Below are 18482 nucleotides of genomic sequence, written 5' to 3'. Positions count from 1 at the left end.
TAATAGAGAGTCAGAGGAGGCATTTGCCTATGGCGGCAAAATTTGAGGAGCAGCAAATTTAAACCCTCCTCAAATTTTGCGGCCCCTCTCTGTGGGCAGCAGCGGCTACAGCAAGGGTAGAGTGGGAGAGGAGAAAGTCCTCCGCCTTTACTCTATCTATCTATCTATCTATCTATCTATCTATCTATCTATCTGCAAACCTTTTTTTGTTTAAAGTAAAAGGGTGACAAAAGCCTTTTTGCTTATGGGCTGCAAAGAGCTTAATTTGCCCCCGGATGGTGGTGGGGTGGGGGAAAGTGTGATTGGATCGGATGATGGGTACAGGGGAAAGTCAGAGGCATCCTGAGTGATGCTATCAGTCCATGTCCAGTCCTTCTGATTGACAATGATGTCACTGCTCTGTTTCAGGTATGTGTGCTTGACTTTCCCAGCCCATTTCCCTGGGAGTCAGGGATTGAACCGGGGCCCTATCATATGCTGAGCTGTGCTACAGCTACACTTACTGAACTGTATGATTGCAAGTTACACAGGTGATGCATGGAGCGGTGTGGGTGGGAGGAAGGGGGGGCGTGTCATGAGCTAAGTCTCTTGGAGACCACAATGACCCCATCATGAGCATCTCCTCCATCTACATGGACATAGTGTTGCTTCCTGGAATGAGAGGCCTTGTTTCTAGACTGGTTGCCTCATGCCTCTCCCTTTTTAAACCTCAAATTTAAATTTCCCACTGAGTTACCCGTCATCTCATGGTATTGCCTTCTGTGAATTTGCTACTGTAGTGTTAATTCTTCACTCTTCAAGTGGTTTCCTTTCCCTTCCCTTGCGAAATGCTCATTGTTTTCACACTGATACTCATTGTATGCATCGTTATGGATTTGTCTGCGTGGAATTCTTGATACTGTGGTTGGACTTGAACTCTCTTCCTGGGGGACTTGTGACCAATAGGTTTGATGTGCAGGTTTCCTTCCTATTGGGCTATGGAATGGGCTTGTTGTGACTGGGATGGCACTCCTTCCTTCTATGATTGGCCCCAGCTCTGGCCCTGTGAAAAGGGTTGTTTTGAACCCCTAGGACAGGGGAGTCCTGGAGTTTTTGCCTGCATCAGTTGCTGCCCTCCCAACCATTAGACCATGGGAAACTGTGGGCTCTTTCTAGGAGCATGCTCATATCTTTCTGGGAGCATACCCATAGACCATGGCAGGAAATATGAAATGGCTTCTGTGACACCATTTTGGGATTCCTACTATTCCATGTTGGTTCCATGCAGGCATCCCTGAGTAAGTACTATAGGTGTATAGTCAGTGTGCAGCATCGTGATTTCAGAGGGGTGGTAGAATTACTAGGAAAACTGTGAACTGGCTTTTGTTGTTCCTTTTTTTCCTGTTGATATTGTCTTAATTTCTGTTTCGGTGCTGGCAGTGCATAGGATTGCAACTATATTACACAGCACAAGGCTGCCATTGTCATGGTGTAATGGCTACATGTGTAGTGAGACATTAACTCGTCAGACTGTGAGAAAGCTTGGCGGTAGGAGATGGAAAAACTCTGCAGCATTGACAAGTATAAGCAGAACCGCCTACAAAAATAAAAAAAATAAAATAGAAGCAAATGTGGGGGTGTATGTCACAATGAAAAACTCTTGAGAAATCTGTTCTGAGTTAACCACTAGGTCTTCAAAGGGAGTTTTAATGAGATTTAAATTTTAAATAATTTCAGAGCATTATACAAGAGTCTTCAGTCCCTTTTTAAAAAACTAGTAGCTTTAGTCATACGTGAACATAGAACAGAGCTGTAGTTTTCCAGCTTTTCTGGGAACCCCGGGGCTTCTCAAAAGCTTCAGAGATATTCCTCAGTGAGAAATAATGGTAGACAAGCTTCCCTGAAAGATTCCATGCCTACTGCTGCTACTATTCCATTGCCCACGTGCACAGCCTCCTATGGGAAGATGTTGGGAGTGCTCAATAGGGTTGCTCAATTCACACTCAGCAATGATGAGGTCAGATGGTCCTGACCAATAGCCTTGCTTGAACTGAATGCATATTCTAGAACAGTTCCCAGGATCCACAAGAAAACTTGTGGTAGATATCCAGAGGTTCCTTTGTAGATGAGTCAATGTGCACAGGCAGCTAAGGTAACACACTCTTACCAAATTAATTGGGGTTTTTTTTTTTCTTGCAGCATGCAAGATCATTTATACTGTTGTGTGCTGCTTCTGTTGTGAATATGCTGTTGTGCATATGCTCTGTTATTGTAATATTAGAAGAAAAGAAATGGAAAAATCTTTCCCAGATTACTTTTTATTTACAATCTATATTATAAAGTGAGAGTTAAGCACATAATTTTTTGGTATCCTGATTGAAAGGTTCGCATTTAAGACAGTAAAGCTATTCTCACGATCACTGAAAAGCGGGCTAAGGGAGCTTAGCCCACTTTCCAGGGATCGTGGGAACCACCGGGCTCTCAGGTGAGCCCGGTGCTCCCAAGGCAGCTAGCCCGCCTAATTACCACTAAAAGATGAGGTTAACCCCTCAGACAAGGTTAACCTCATCTTTTTGCTCGTGTGTTGCCACGGCGCACAGCGACATACAAGTAGACCCCCGACCAGGAGGCTGCAGGCAGCCTCTAGGTCTCGGGGATCTCTCCAGGATGCCCTGTGTGCTCGCACGGGGCATCCTAGAACTTCCGGGGGCTGTGTGGCCCCCGATGCCCGCAGCCCCCACCGGCTCCATGACGGAGCCAGCAGTTGTGTGGGTAGCCGGTCCAGCTGCCCAGGGCTGCCTCTTGATCATCTGCAGGGCGAGCAGGAGCCTCACCGTTTTGATGGATGGCAGTTCTGTCTAGTTAAGTGTGGAATTTCTTGTATGCTGATCGCAAGGTTCCATAAAGCTAACAAGAGTGAAACACACCAGAATAGAGGAACAGACTGCTGGCTGAATGAATGAATGAATATTAATGTGAGCAGCTTTGAACACTACAACAATGCTATTACATCTCTGTGCTACTCCAAATGCAATGAAGGGCAATAAGTAAGCTGTCCCTGGCCTCGGTAGCCTGCGGAGATGCAGTGAAACAAAGAGGTCATTCACACAATCAAAAACTGAGGATCTCCACATGGATCTCCGCGGATTTGGCGGGGAGAGCGGGTCAAGCCCACTCTCTCCGCACATAAGCCTTGGGTGGTCCCCCACACGATTACCAGCTCCATCACAGAGCTGGTAGGGGCGGTGGGGATCGGGGGACCCGGCCCCCAGAAGTCCCAGAATGCCGTGCGCACTAGACCCCCAAGGCCGGGAGGCTTGCTGTAGCCTCCCAGACAGGAGTCTCCTTCTGAGTCACCGCAGCGCGGAGCTGCGCCGTGGCGGCTCACAATCAAAAGAACGGGGTTAGTGGAGCGCTTGCTCCACTAACTTGGTTTTAGAGGAGTGGTACTTTGGAGACCTAGCAGCCAGGAGCTGCACGGCTCCCGGTGCTGAACACGATCTCCCCAAACTAGGCTATGCTCCCTTAGCCCAGTTTGGGGAGGCTGTGAGAATAGCCTTACTGTGTTCTACCCAGGATTGGGAGCTGTGTCTGCTCCCAATTTTCGGTTGTGTGCAAGCAAGGTAGGAGGAAAACCTGGGTAGCTTTTCTTCCTGTCTTGCTTCCATACAATCACTTCTACCCAGGTTTTCCTCCTACCTTGCTTCCACACAACCGAAAATTGGGAGCACACACAGTTCCCAAACCTAGGTAGAACACAGATTTTGAGGCGGGTCTCACGATTGGTGAGATCCACCTCCAGAGGGTTTGCGTGGAGAGTGGGCTAAGCCCGCTCTTCCCACAGACAATCATTGAGCCCTCCCTGGGTGGCCAGATCAGCCACCCACACAACTGCCGGCTCTGTCATGGAGCCGGCAGGGGCTGCGGGGATTGGAGGCTGTGCAGCCCCCAGAAGTTCCAGCATGCTCTGTGCGAGTGCGCAGAGCATGCTGGAGAGACCCCTGAGCCAGGAGGCTGCTTTCTAGTCTCCTGGTCGGGGGTCTCCTCATGCATTGCTGCGGTGCGGCAACACACGATCGTAGAGCCCAGTTAGAGGAGCGCTCGCTCCGCTAACTTGGGCTTAGGGGAGCGCTGTGGGAACCTTGTGGTTCTCACAGTTGCCAGAAAGTGGGCTAGACTCCCTTAGCCCACTTTTTGGTGATCGTGAGAATCGCCTCTTTGATTGTGTGAATGACCTCTATGAAGCTATGCACACGATTGATCAAAACTGAGCTATCAGAGACCAGCCCAGTCTTGATCAATCGTGGGAACCACCGGGTTTGCACGCGAGGCTGCTGGTTCCCTGGTGGCTAGCCCGCCTAACAACCCCTCCCCTTAAACAAGGTTAATTGAGCGAGAGGTCCGATAACCTAGTTTTTTCAATCGTGTGTCAGCTGCGGCTGCTTGCAGCAATGGCTGGCACAGTCAGGGTGGAGGGAGAGGGGAGAGGGAAGTGGGGAACCCCAGGAAGGCACTGTGTGGTGCATTCCTGGAATTTGGGGGTGGGGCACTGCGTGGTGGTGCTCCCCTTTCCCCGATCGCTGGAGCTCCTGATGGAGCTGTGGCCGGGCGCAGGAGCACCTGACCGGAGCAGCCGCTCATCTGGGTGGCCAATCTGGCTGCCCAGCAACGAGCGACCGCTTGTGTGTGGGGAGAGTGGGCTGAGCCCTGGCCTAAGCAATGGCCCTCCCGGTGCTTCACACCAATGAGTGAGAAGCACCTCATTGAGGTCATTCACACAATCGAAAACAGTGTTCTACCTGGGTTTGGGAGCTGTGTGTACTCCCAGTTTTTGATTGTGTAGAAGCAAAGTTAGCGGAAAACCTGGGTAGAAGTGATTGTGTGGAAGCAAGGTAGGAAGAAAGGCTACCCAGGTTTTTCTCTAACCTTGCTTCCACACAATCAAAAATTGGGAGTACACACAGCTCCCAAACCTGAGTAGAACACAGTTTTCGATTGTGTGAATGACCTCATCGTGTGAGATAGTTGTATTGTGCTTCCTGTTTATTTTACACAGTAGTAAAGTCCAAAGTGACTCAGAGAGACAAATAAATTGCAGGGGCTCTCATGCATTCAAGGAGCTACTACACCTACAAGGGCTGCCCTTTACAATGCATGTATGAAGCTGTCCTATCTAGCTCAGATACAGTTAACAGATACAGTTAATTTTTCTGTACACATCTACCCACCTGCAATTGTCCAGAGTCTTTTGACATAACAACCACAGAGGCAGCTAAGGTAACAGACTCTAACCAAATTCATTGGGGTATTTTTCTTGCATCATGCAAGTCAGTTATGCAGTTGAGAAATGCTTCTATTACTGCAATATTAGAAGAATAGAAGCTGGAAAATCTTTGCCAGATTACTTTTGATTCACAATGTAATTTTGGAGTTAAGCACATAATTTCTTATATACCGATTGAAAAGTTGCCATATAAAAAAGTATTTTGGTGGATGGCGGATTTGCCTAGTCTTTGCAAACTGGAGATTCAACTACCGATTCCTTTTTTGCATTGTACAGTATGCACGGAAGGCTATAGATTGTGAGGGAGTTCGGGATAGGAAAAAGTGAAGTCATTCACACAAACTGGGCTGTTTCCCCCCATTGTGAGAATGGCTTCTTCATGTGCGGGGAAAACGGGCTTGACCCGCTCTCTCTGCCAAATCCCTCCTGGCTCTACACACCAATCATGTGTAGAGCCTCAGTGTCTTCTATATTTTTGCCATATCATTACGGAGCCTGCGTTAGGGCAGGTATTAAACTAAAAGAAGCACTTTAATGCATATTTCAAGATCATACCAAAGTTACATCTAGCCCAGAATTCTGTTTCCAATGAAGGTCAAACCAGATGTCTACGGAAAGCTTATAAGCAGGCCATTAAGATAATGTCCTTTTCCTGTTGTTTGCACTCAGCGAGGTGCTTCACACAACACATGCGAAGCTCCAGGAGGGTTTGTGCCCACACACGAGCAACCTCCAAGTCCTGGGTGGCTGGATCGGCTGCCCACACAACTACCGGCTCTGTCATGGCGCTGTGGAGGGCTATGGGGATCAGGGGCTGCCTGGCCCCCGGAAGTTCCAGGATGCCCCATGCAAGCACAGGGGGCCTTCTGGAGAGACCCCTGAGGCCAGGAGGCTTGTTTTAGTCTCCCGGCGGGGGTATCCTTTTGTGTTGCTGTGGCGCGAAGCTGTGCCGCGGCAACACACAATCAACTAAACGGAGTTAGTGGAGCTCTTGCTCTGCTAACCTCTTTTAAGGAGGGGGGTAGTTTCGGTAGTTTGCTGCCAGGAGCCACGCAGCTCCCATGGCAGCGGACGACCAAGAGAAATTGGGCTAGCCTACCTTAGCCTGATTTCTCCTGGTCGTGGGAATAGCTTCAGCACCTGATAATTACAGATATACTGCCATACAGGTTCATACAAAAGCATGAGAGTCACTTCCCCATATCTTATTTGTAATGCTTCCAGCAACATTAGGATTCAAAACTCATGTGTGCAGGGCCAGCTATATGGTCCTTTCTCATATGCATGTTGTTTTCCATGAGGGTTACTCCCATGCCATTATGGCAACATATGGATTGGCCCTCATGGTTATGGCCTGGTACACACAACCATTCAAATCTAGGTTTAATGTGGATCACCAACAGTAGTGTGACTGTGTGAAGCCATGCCAGAGTAGTTTACCGTTCAAGATGAATCTGAGATCCCCGCATTGGTGTGGATTCATACAATCACGCTCATGTCAGTAACCGATATTAAACCTAGATTCAAACAATTGTGTGAACCAGGCTTATATGCAAGGTGGCCATAACTAAAAGTGTGTAGAAGGGGTAGACTCTTGCTCATCTTTATATCTACTTTCTTTCCATCTAAAATATGATTCACTGTAATCTAGATATACCTTTTATTTAACAAGAAATCTGTTAGCCATAATTTCTTTAAAAAACACTCTGGATGCAGAAGATAATTCAGAGAAATGAAAAGTTGAAGAAACTCGGTCTGTTCCATCAGCCTGTTTCTCCCCCCCCCCACCTTCTATCTGCATGGTTTCACTTCCCCATTTTTAAAATGTTGAGTCATAAGAAGAGGGGGGAAATGTAGAGTTGCAGCCTTCTTAACTGGAAACAGGAAGTTTTCTTTATGTTTGTGTACAATGATCTATTTATTAGAAACTGCGCTTCTCTAGTATGAAGCCGTCTCTTCTTGTCATGCTGCCTGAATAATGCCTCTTGAGGATGGGAGCACAACAATAGCGTCACAGGCAGGCTCAATGAGGATATAAATAGCTTTCTACAGATTGAAAGGCTGAATCCATCATTAAGTTGCATGCAGCTGCAATGGTGTAGGTGGGAGGGTAGAGAGCAGCTCTGGTAGAGTATAATGGTAACCTGGTACACGGAGGTCCTGTTTCTCAGATTACGTCATTCCACAAAGCTTTTCTTCCCCAACCTAAATTACATCTCGGTGCCAACTGGAGTGGAGTGCAATAAGCTCTCAGCAAACTTGAAGAAGTGTGCTGTCTCATAAAGTTGAAATTTGTCTTTACTTGTCGTACGTTTCAGTCTTCGTATTAGGGACAAATTCTTTTCTGCTTGACTTCACGGATGTTAACTCAGTGAACATTAGGGAAGTGGTGGAATCTTTATAACAGAGCGATTGTGTAAATTATTCTACATCTTCCTTTCAAATTAAAAAGGCAACCCAGCAATTTCATACGTGTGTATTACAAACCCATTCCTCACATTGACTAAACCCTGGAATTGAATGGGTTGCCAGTAACCAACAAATGTGTGGTCAATAATCTACTGCATTTGGATAACTCTGTTGAATGTCATGTAAGTTCAACGCAAATTAATAGAAGCATAAACAATTGAAGGTTTGAAACTTGGTGTATGTGTATAAAATTGATGATAAATATTGGTTTTCAAGTGTCTTGCAACACATGTTTTGCAAGAACTTGAGACGAGTCTCACAATCAGTGAGACTCACCAAGAGTGGGTTTGCAGGTAAAGCAGGCTTAGCCCGCTCTCCCTTCAGACATTTAGGCAGCCCTGGGTGGCCAGATCGGCCACCCACATGACTGCCGGCTCTGTCATGGAGCTGGCGGGGGCTGCAGGGATCAGGGGCCATGCGGCTCCCAGAAGTTCCAGGATGCCTCACGCAAGCGTGCAGGGCATCCTGGAGAGACCCCCAGGGCCGGGAGGCTTGTTTCAGCCTCCCGGTGGGGGTCTCCTCATGTGTTGTCGTGGTGCGGAGCCACACTGCAGCAATACATGACCAAAAAACCCAGGAGGGGGAGTTAAGTGGGTGACCCGCTTTGGGGAAACCAGGCTCACCTGCGAGCCCGGTGGCTCCCACGATCCGTGGGAAGTGGGCTAAGCTCCCTTAGCCTGCTTTCCACTGATCGTGAGAATACCCTCCTTGTTTTGCAAGAACTCTTGCAGTGCTTCTTGTTTTAATGTCAGTGACTGACAATTTTAGTTGATTGATTGTATTAATTTATTTTTATATTTATATCCCACTCTTCCTCCAAGGAGCCTAGAGGAGGTTGTACAAGGTTTGTGTTTCAAGTTCCCTCTCTGGCTTCTCCAAGATAGGGCTGAGAGAGGTTCCTGCCTGCAACCTTGGAGAAGCCACTGCCAGGCTGTGAAGACAATACTGAGCTAGATAGACCAATGGTCTGACTCAGTATATGGCAGTTTCCTATGTTCCTATGTTTATCCTCACAACAACCCTGTGAGGTTACCCTAGGGAGTCTCATTAAAATTAAAAAGATAACTTAAGCATGCCTAACTTGTCCTTTTCATTTCAATGGGACTTCCTTGAGTAAATTTAGTCAGGCTGTCAGTCTATGAGGCACTTCATAAAATTTGTGTGAAACAAATGCCATTAGGGTTAGTGCAGGGAGAGCGGGCTTAGCCCCTCTCTCCCCACACATGGGCAGGGAGCCATTCCTGGGCGGCTGGATTGGCCACCCACATGATTGCCGGCTCCGTCACGGAGCCGGCAGGGGTGGGGGGGATCGAGGACCAACTGACCCCCAGAAGTTCCAGGATGCCCCGTGCAAGTGCGTGGGGCATTCTGGAGAGATCCCCAGGGCCAGGAGGCTTTTTTCCGCCTCCCAGCAGGGGTCTCCTCGTGTGTTGCCATGGCACAGAGCCATGCCACGGCAGCACACGATCAACCATACATGGTTAGCAGAGCGCTCGCTCCGCTAACCTCGTTTAAGGGGAGGGGATACTTTTGGTAGGTTGCTGCCAGGAGCCACGCGGATCCCATTGCAGCAGACCAGGAGAAATCAGGCTAGGCTCCCTTAGTCCGATTTCTCCTGGTCGTGAGAATAGCTTCAGTAACTCTCTCAGGGCCAGTCTTATAAGGGTAGCAGGCAGTGGATGACTTTCTTTTAGGGTTATGCACAATATAGACCTTGCATTCTGTTCCGAGCTTGGAATGGAATGCAAGATCCACGGAATGGTCCGTCAGAACAACTGGTCAAGCCGGTTGTTCCGACAGAATTACCCCCTTTCCATCAGACTCTTCCAAGTGCCATTTCAGAATCCAAAATGGTGCTCTTCTGACCGTCGTATATGTACAGAGACCAGAAGAGCACCATTTTGGATTCCGAAATGGTGCTTGGAACGTTCTGAGTGTTCCGAGCAAGGAATGGGGTCATTCTGTTCCAAGCTCAGAACAGGCCCTTCATTTAAAGGGTGTTCTGTTCCGAGCTCGGAACACAGAATGCCCGGTTCACGGTCAGAACACTCCAACCACGACCCGTTCTACACATCTCTACTTCCTTGATAGGGCCTAAAAGCTTGTGAATACTCATTATCTGAAAGGTCCACAAGCTGACATTGCTTTAAAATAAAATACTCTTTGCCTGAGAAAACACAGGTAAAAACGCTCCTTAGTGAAGGTTTTGTACAGGAGGCACTGGGCCATATCTGCCAAATCCCCTTAGCAAACAGGACCAATCTCATTAAGCAAATCTGGGTCATGTGAACTTGACTCGGAACCAAGTAGAACACACATTCAGCTTCTCACAGGGCAGTCCTGTAGTTTACTGGGAAAGCTACAGAGTTGGCAGATATCCCTAGGACTACGGGATATGTTGGGAGATAATTTCATCTACAAGAAGATCTTCGTGATGTACAGTGTACTACTGGCTTATTAACTAAATGTGTTGGCCTTTCCCTTTAATAATTCACAAGATCTGATTGACATACCATTTGATATGCCAAAGAGGGCACATAAGCTGTGAAAATGGGAATTTACCACACAAAGCAACAGAATGATCACATCTGGAATTGAGCTAATTTCAGGGTGATTTGGATGCATCTTTCCTCTGCCATTTACACAAGGTAGTCTTTGGCAAGATACACTCTCAGAGTCAAATCTCACGATCTGTGAGACCCGGTTTCTTCGGATGAGCGAGGAGAGCAGGCTAAGCCCGCTCTCCCCACTCGTGAGCGGAGAGGGAGCCCTGGGCGGCTGGATCGGCTGCCCACACGATTGCCGGCTTCAAGAAGGAGCCGGCAGGGACTAGGGAGCTCAGGGGCCGCATGGCCCCCGCAAGCCCCAGTATGCCCTGCGCAAGTGCGCAGGGCATACTGGGGAGACCCCCGAGCTGGGAGGCAGCTTTTTGCCTCCCAGCCGGGGGTCTACTCATGAGTAGGCTACTCACTATTGTAAAAAGCAGGTTTGCGGAGCGCTCTATGCGGAGCGGTTCCAGGGGTTCCAGAGCGGGTTACCCGCTCTAGAACCACCGGGCTCGCAGCCGAGCCCGGTGGTTCTGACAATTAACAAAAATCAGGCTAGTCTCTCCTAGCCCGATTTTTGTTAATCGTGAGAATAGCCCCTCAGTCTCTGGTCCCCATCTGTAAAGGGGATAAAAATGACATTACACAGGCAGGGTGGTGAGAACATAAACACAGCAAAAATTGAAACACATTTTTAAAAGGACTATATAAGTGATTCATGCAAATTGTCAATATCCACAACATATATTATTGCTTCTTTCCTTAATTTGTTTCTTCTTTAGACACAAAACTGCCTCCAATATTTCCTTGTTTCCTGTCACATTTTTGTAATCATTTCACACATTTCTCCAGTTTATAATCCTCCTCATTCCTTGTCACATGCATATTAAACCTTCTTTAAATCAGAGATTTAAAATTCTAAAACATGCTTTATATTTTGTTGCTATAAATACTTGTGACCATCATAATCAAACAGTTACTAATAGCTCTTTGTCTCACATCAATCTGGAATTTGTTCTCCACATTTTCTGTTCATTAGAAATGCGTCTCCTACACTTTATAATGTTAGCAGAAGCACTGATTTAATTATATCTTGTATTGTTCAGTTGGGGGTAAAATAATAAGTTGCAAATAACAGTGTATTGCAGCTTTTTAGTACCATCTATAAATGTCTTGTTCAGTTTTGTGTATTTCCATCTTGTAGGCCCTGTACTGGCAGACCTTGGTTAACCATGGTTAAGCAATTGGTTGCTGGTTGGAGGATAACATGCTCTTTCCCATTCTCTGGTTAAGGCATCACCAGTCTTAACCACAGATTATATTCACATCAGCAATTAACCATTTATTTATTTTTTACATTTATATCCTGCACTTCCTTCAAGGAGCCCAGAGCTGTGTACATGGTTATTTTTATCCTCACAACAACCCTAGGTTAGGCTGAGAGTTAAGTGACTGGTCCAGAGTCATGAAGTGAGTCTCATGGCTGAATGGGGATTTGAACTCAGGTCTCCCTAGTCAGCACTCTAACCACTGCACTACACTGGCCCTGCCTGCACTACTCTGGTGTGATATAGGTTAGCTATGGTTCCCACTTAACTAAAGTTTGTACCCTGGTTTCAAGTTCTGGACAAGTAGGAAGGCTGGTTAGCCTGAACAGCAGTAATCATTGGCCGGATTTGGACGCAACGCGAAACCGGAGTTAAACGGGGCAGAAGTTGGAATTCTGTTATGTCCTAATGTGTGCAATTGTGGTTTTGTGGTTTCATGGCAAAAGCAATCTGTGGTTTCCCTTGCCAAACTCAAATTTGAACCTTTGGTTTCAAAATGTGGACGGCACCATAACTGCAGTTCCATGCAGTTCCCGAAACCGCAGTCACAGAGATGGTGCTTGCTCCATGCTCACTGCTTGCCACTCCGAGCACTCACCCCACCCCTTGAATCCAACAAAGCAATTGTCCGGCAACAGGGCAACTGTATCCCAGTACTGCATCCCAGCCCAGGCTTTGTCAAATGACAAAGTCACATAGGAGTATGCCCTCTTCCCACTCCGTCCCTTGTTCCCCACTCCTGGCAAGCAGGAAGGAAAGGGGACAGGATGTTAGGATGGGCACTAAGTGCTTTGCTTCCCGGAAATGAAGCGACAAAAATGTTCACAAGCACTCCAGGTAGCAATATCAACAGGGCACCCCACAGAACCCTGGAATCGAAACTTAAGGCTGAGTTGGGATACCCAGGGTTGTGTTTTATGGGCAGCTCCAACCAAGGATTCTTGAATGCCTAAGGTCTATTTTTTGTACAGTGATGTAGGGGAAGGAGCCCCAGCCCTTATACCTGTTCGGTCCCCAGGCTTACTCATGAGAAGGGCCAGGCAGCAGAAACAGCATTGCCAACACTGAGAGGGGAGATTCCTCCTCTGTGATAATGATGGATGCTGATCCTGAGAGGACTGCTCACTAGTGAGAGTGTAAGGCCATGGAGACATCCCCTCACAATTCATGAGAAGAACCATTGGTGGGGACAGGGGTGTTGAGCAGTGTTCCCTCTAACACGGATTCCCAGATGTTCTTGACTACAACTCCCAATATTCCCCAGCCAAAGGCCATTGCTGGGAGTTGTTGTGAACAGCATTTGGGAATCCCTATTAGAGGGAACACTGGTGTTGAGCCAAATCACTAATAATGTGCGGTGACATCCTCTTCTCCCACGGGCCACTCTCTCACGAGAGTGTCAGTCCATGGGGGCCAGATGGCAGATTCTGCCCAGCCAAGTTGCTTTACACAGAAAAGCCGTGGGGACGGATACCCCTGCAACTGCTCTCCCTGTCTTGGTGACTGCCGCCAAGAAGCTGTCAAAGCATGCCCTCTGCCAGCCCTTTCACCCTTTTGGACATGTCCACCCTTGCTTGTGCCCTGAAATGGTGACCTCACTCTCCTGGGGTTGCTGAAAATCAGAGCATCCCCTCTCGCAATTCTCTGCAGCAGCAGATTTGCATATGGCAGAACACCAGTCTGAACCCAGAGGAGGGTGGCAGAGCTATCAATGTCAGAAAAAGCACTGGCATGGCATTTAAAGGGATTTAAATGCCCTTTCCAAGGTGGGCGGACTGTTCAGAAAAGGCACAATCACAGTTGGCATGTCCCCTTTAAGAACATGGCCAATAGCAGCTGCTCCTGTGACATGCTGATGTCTTGACCACAGTCTGGAGACACCAGGGTTATAGAACTTGCTGGCATGCGGTCTCAGTGGACTAGGAAGAGGGAGGGGCTCCCCTGTCCTGAAACCAGAGGTTGCCAGACCGTGGTTGGACGAACGTCTGCGATGCTGGTTTCACGTTACGTGCGAATGAGGCCACTGTTACCAATGTCATTGCTTAACCACACTGAAAATAGACAATAGAGTTAACATTCAAGAAACGAGATGGTGAGAGGAAAGAGTCAACAGACCCTCAGCTCACATAGGAACATAGGAAGCTGCCATATACTGAGTCAGACTATAGGTCCATCTAGTTCAGTATTGCCTACACAGACTGGCAGCGGCTTCTCCAAGGTTGTAGGCAGGAATCTCTCTCAGCCCTATCTTGGAGAAGCCAGAGAGGGAACTTGAAACCTTCTGCTCTTCCCAGAGTGGCTCCATCCCCTAAGGGGATCTTGCAGTGCTCACACAGCAAGTCTCCCATTCATATGCCACCAGGGCAGACCCTGCTTAGCTAAGGGGGCAAGTCATGCTTGCTACCACAAGACCAACTCTCCTCTCAATTGCCAAACAATAGTTTGGTGATAGAGAGTGCTCCATGAGTTCTTATGCACCCCTCTCCTTCTTTGTTAGCATTAGCTACAGTGCACCATTACATCTGAACCAGTGTAACAGTAGTTACTGCTCACCATCCTTAGCCTTTAACTTTAGTTTTTGCAAATCATGGTTAATTTTTAAACCAGAGATAGAAACCAATTTTTAATCCTGGTTTCCACTCTTGTTTAAAAGCTAACTACAGTTTGTACTAGCTACAGTTCTTTGTGGCTTCTGTGTGCAGTCCTTATGAGCCTGCATAGAACATACCTTGGAATGTTCTAGACCAGGGGTGGCCAATAAATTGTGGCTGGGGATGGTGGGAGTTGGAGTCCAACAACAGCTGGGGAGCCTCAGGTTGGCTGCCCTTTTTCTAGACCTTTAGTTAGGTACCAGGAATTCACATCTCTCCCTTAAAGGAGAGACTTGAAGTGTTATGTTCATGCCTTAAGGGGTGGGATGAGGCTGACTATTCAGTTCTCTTCTGACTACCATTTGATCAGGGATTGTTATCTCTGAGGGCTTTTTCCTCACTGAAGCCTAAGCCAATTTCTAATCCTGTTTTCAGTCTGTTTTAAGTTATACTATGGTAGCAGTAACTATGGTTACAGCAGTGCACATGTAACACTGCACCGTAGTTAATACTAACCAGGGAAGGGGGTGGACTTGCAAGGGTGAGGAAGGAGGGAAGGGGAGGATGTCTAGAGTCCAAACCAAGATCTGGCAATCAAGTAGCTTTACATTTGAACCAGAGCATTGTGTTTGCACTAGCCCATTGTAGTGCCTTTTGTGATAAATAACATTCAGTCCCTGAACACGTGATATGCAAGATCCACCTCAATTTATTCCCTGAAATAATTTCCAGCAATTAATCATTTACATGGTGATCTTCTGCTAGGAGAGAGCATCACATCTTTTGTTTCTGCAGAAATGAGGATTCTTCTTTGGGTGATCCACAAAATCTGTGACTCTTAAGTCCCAAGTATGAATTTTGCATGAGTTTTACCCAAAAATAACGCAGTTCAGATTTTCTTACCTAATCTAATGAGACTGCAGTCATATCTGATTGACAAAATCACCACTCTCAGCTGGATTCTATGCAGGGTTAGGTGTTTCTAAACCATTGATTTCAGTGGGCTGATGTGTGCTTCATTCAGCATGCAATTTGTCTTTCTTTAGAAATTAACAGAGGGCCAGTTCAGAAATTGATGAATGTGGTACCTCCAACCTTTGATGGGCACATGCCCTCCACGAAGTCATCGGCTTGGTACTTGCCAGCTTGTAACTTTTGCCTGATTTCTGCAGTCCTTCCATGTTTGAAAATGGATGGAAACAAAGTAGAAATTGGGTGAACCAGCGGGGAAATGCTTGACTAACAAGCAGAAGGTTGCCGGTTTGAATCCCCGCTGGTGCTGTATCGGGCAGCGGCGATATAGAAAGATGCTGAAAGGCATTATCTCATACTGCGCGGGAGGAGTTTGCAATGGTAAACCCCTCCTGTATTCTATCAAATACAACCACAGGGTTCTGTGGGCGCCAGGAGTTGAAATTGACTTGACGGCACACTCTCTCTACAGTACATATACTAGCTTCCAAGGCCTAGCAAGGTTGGAATGGACCCCGGGACAAATAGTGAAGATGGGCCCCTCTGCTTCTTCAGAGAGCATGAGTGGGAGAGCAAAGATCAAACTGTCACCCAGCCAGCAGGCCCCCTTCCCTCACCCAGGGACATTTGTTTCCCCTTGTTCAAGTACAGCTGTTCCCCTGCATGCGTTTGAAACATGTTAGGACTGTTCACACTTGCTAGTAGTAATAATAGTAATAGTGTACAATGAACATGGGTGGAAGGTGGAGTGGGATGGAGCGTGCTGGTCCTCCCTGTTCCGCAAATCACCCCTCATAACTTTGGAAAGCGCCTATGTGCATGTAAACTATGCATGCACAGGGCACTGTGCATTTGCCCTCTGCTTTTTGCATATACATCTAGTAAAACTCTGTATGCAAGTAGGCACTTTCAGAAGTTGTGCTGAATGCCTATGGGGTGGGGATGGTGCCAAGCAAGCAGGGGCAATTCCTGCTCCCCACCTCCGGCATGCATTCGATGCACACAATTAGAATGTAAGGACAGCCCTGTTACCTCCTTTGCAAGGTGATGTGCACAATTCAAAGAAGCCCTGGGTGTACATCCATAAGAGATGTTATCCTGCTCAGTGCCTGAGCTAGAATATATGGGAATTTTCGGATTGCACATGGAATCTTTTGAGAGACATGGGAAATTTAGTTCATTCAAGTTTGAAGTAAATATCTCTGCAAATGAGAATGCAGCATTCTCAGCTGTGCAGTTAACAAGGCATTAAATTAGTTAATTTATATGTGAATATCTCTCTGGGGTTCTCATCTTACCCAGTCTTCTGTTTATTCTAAAACTATCTTAACAATCTTTTGAACTGAGTACACAGGGGTGAGGCTTATGACAATTGTGGTGGCTTAATTGGAAAGTTATTGTACAGGGTTATTATCACCATGTCAGCTTTAAAAAAAAACCCAAACCCTCGCTCTCATATTTCAGAGAGAAAAATTGACAATATGGACTAGTCAGCACTCTTGGGGGGGGGGAATAAAACCTATTTTATCTTAATAAAAAGTATTGCCATAATTTGATATAAGTGTTTATAATTTGGCAAGTTATATGCGTGTGGCATTTTAAAAACCACGTTTTCAGCTCCAGGGCCCCGAGTGGTTTGATTTGTACTGAGCGCGCTAGTCTTGTTGTGAGCTGTTTAAAGGAGAATGGGATGGATTTCGAAAGGAGCCACACAGCCTGCCTTTGTCTCTGGCAGCGGAGTCGGAAGGAAGGCGGGAAAGGGGGGAAATCGACGCCTTAATGAGTGTTTGCCCCAATGTAAATCAGTCTGTTAAGTGAGATGCATTATTACTTAATCCCACTCTTTCCCGCCCCGCACCACCACGTCCTGGGTCAACTTTTGTTGTGTTTTGCAGATAAAGGGCCGTGGACTCTGCTGTCTCCAGGGTGAAGAGGCCAAAGCGGGTGGCCGGGGCGGGGGGGATCAGCTGTGATCTTTTCCTCCCCCCTCGCTGAGGAAAGAAGTCGGATTTATCTCGGGAGGCTCGAGGAGGGGGACGTGAGGGGAAAGGACAGAGGGACGGTCTTTGAGCCTCCCAGGCCAGCGGGCACCCTCAGTCCGCCAGGAGGAAGGACGCCTCTGTGCTCTCCGACTCCCATTGCGCCGAGGCGCTTCTTTCCTCCCTCCTCCTCCTCCGCGCTCTGCCTTTGCTGTCCCTTCAAAGCGCCTTTGAACTCCACCAACTTTCCTCGGCGGGCGCTGCTCCTGCAGCCTGCCTGCTGCTCACGCCTGTGCGCGCTCCTATAGGGCTTCCCCTCCCCTCTGTTCCGGTTGCTACCATAGCGATGTGTGGAAGCTGATTAGCCTCTACCCAGGGGGAAAGCAGCAGCAGCAGCAGCCGCCACAGCGGCAGGGGGAGTTTCTGTTGTTGCTGCTGCTGCTGCTGCTCCTCCTCCTGCCCCGTCCTTTCTTCCCCCTGGGTTGCTGTGAGGGATTTAGGAGGACCTGGGCGGCTCGCTGCGCTTTCCGATTCTGTCTGAGAGATCTGCCGTCCGGTGCATGCAGTTCTGCCCTTCTTTCCAGGTAAAGCTGCCGCCGCCGCCGCCTCCGCCAGGATTTGTCGCGCGGGGTGGGCAAATATAGGCATGGGTTTCCCCGGCTTCCTTAGCGACACGAGCACATCAGCCGGCCCTCTTCCTGCTTTTCCCCTTCTTCTCTGGGATTAAAAAAAGAGCCACCGCGGAGCCTAGCAGGTGCTTCCACCACCAGCGACCGCAAGTTAGACCAAAGCGAACTTTGGAAGCCGACAAGGGCGGGCGACGGGGGAGAAAGGCGAGCTGCCTTTGCCAGCCTGTGAGAAAATGAGTCGCTAAAAGCCTGGAGGGAGCTGTTGCCCCCCCCCGCTCTGTATATGCATAAATAAATGAAATCCCGTTCTGCATTTTAGGGTCTCATTGTGTATATGTTTTTTTAAACTTTTAATTAGATTTGTTTTAATTTAATTTAGATTTGCTTTAATTTTAATTAGATTAGATCCCAGATTAATATTTTTATTGTTTAGCTGTTGAATAGGTTTAAATACTTTGTGAACTGCCTTGAGATAGCTTTAATGAAAGGCGGTATAAAACAAGACATATATTAGTCCGTCCCCCCACACCACCCCTTCTAGTGTGTATGTTTATATTGGATCAGTTATATTGATCAGTTTCAGTTTGTGACTCCTGAGGATCAGTGCAGTGGTCCCTCTAATTTATTTCATCTCTGTGCAGAATGAGTTTTTTTTTCTGGGCAGCAGTATCAAGGCAGTGTGTGCACACATGCATTCAGAGTGAG

At 47.6% G+C, this 18482-nt stretch overlaps 1 protein-coding gene across 11 annotated transcripts in view; it reads left to right on the top strand.

Annotated features, from left to right (window-relative positions):
* Positions 1-18482, top strand: part of SPATA13 (spermatogenesis associated 13) — a 236082-nt gene that overhangs the window by 137107 nt on the left and 80493 nt on the right. Inside the window, exon 1 of one of the 11 annotated variants that reach the window (XM_053312447.1) lies at positions 17543-17732. The exons of the other annotated variants lie outside the window; for them this stretch is intronic. Coding sequence (XP_053168422.1) covers positions 17709-17732 — 24 coding nt within the window. The 5' untranslated portion in view covers positions 17543-17708. Of the gene's footprint in view, positions 1-17542; positions 17733-18482 lie in introns of those variants that run through there. 11 annotated transcript variants of the gene reach the window in all.

The sequence above is a fragment of the Hemicordylus capensis genome, chromosome 3 (assembly GCF_027244095.1).
Source record: "Hemicordylus capensis ecotype Gifberg chromosome 3, rHemCap1.1.pri, whole genome shotgun sequence".
Taxonomy (NCBI): Eukaryota; Metazoa; Chordata; class Lepidosauria; order Squamata; family Cordylidae; genus Hemicordylus; species Hemicordylus capensis.
Note: the sequence above shows the minus strand (reverse complement) of the source record. Positions and strands in the feature narration are given on the sequence as shown.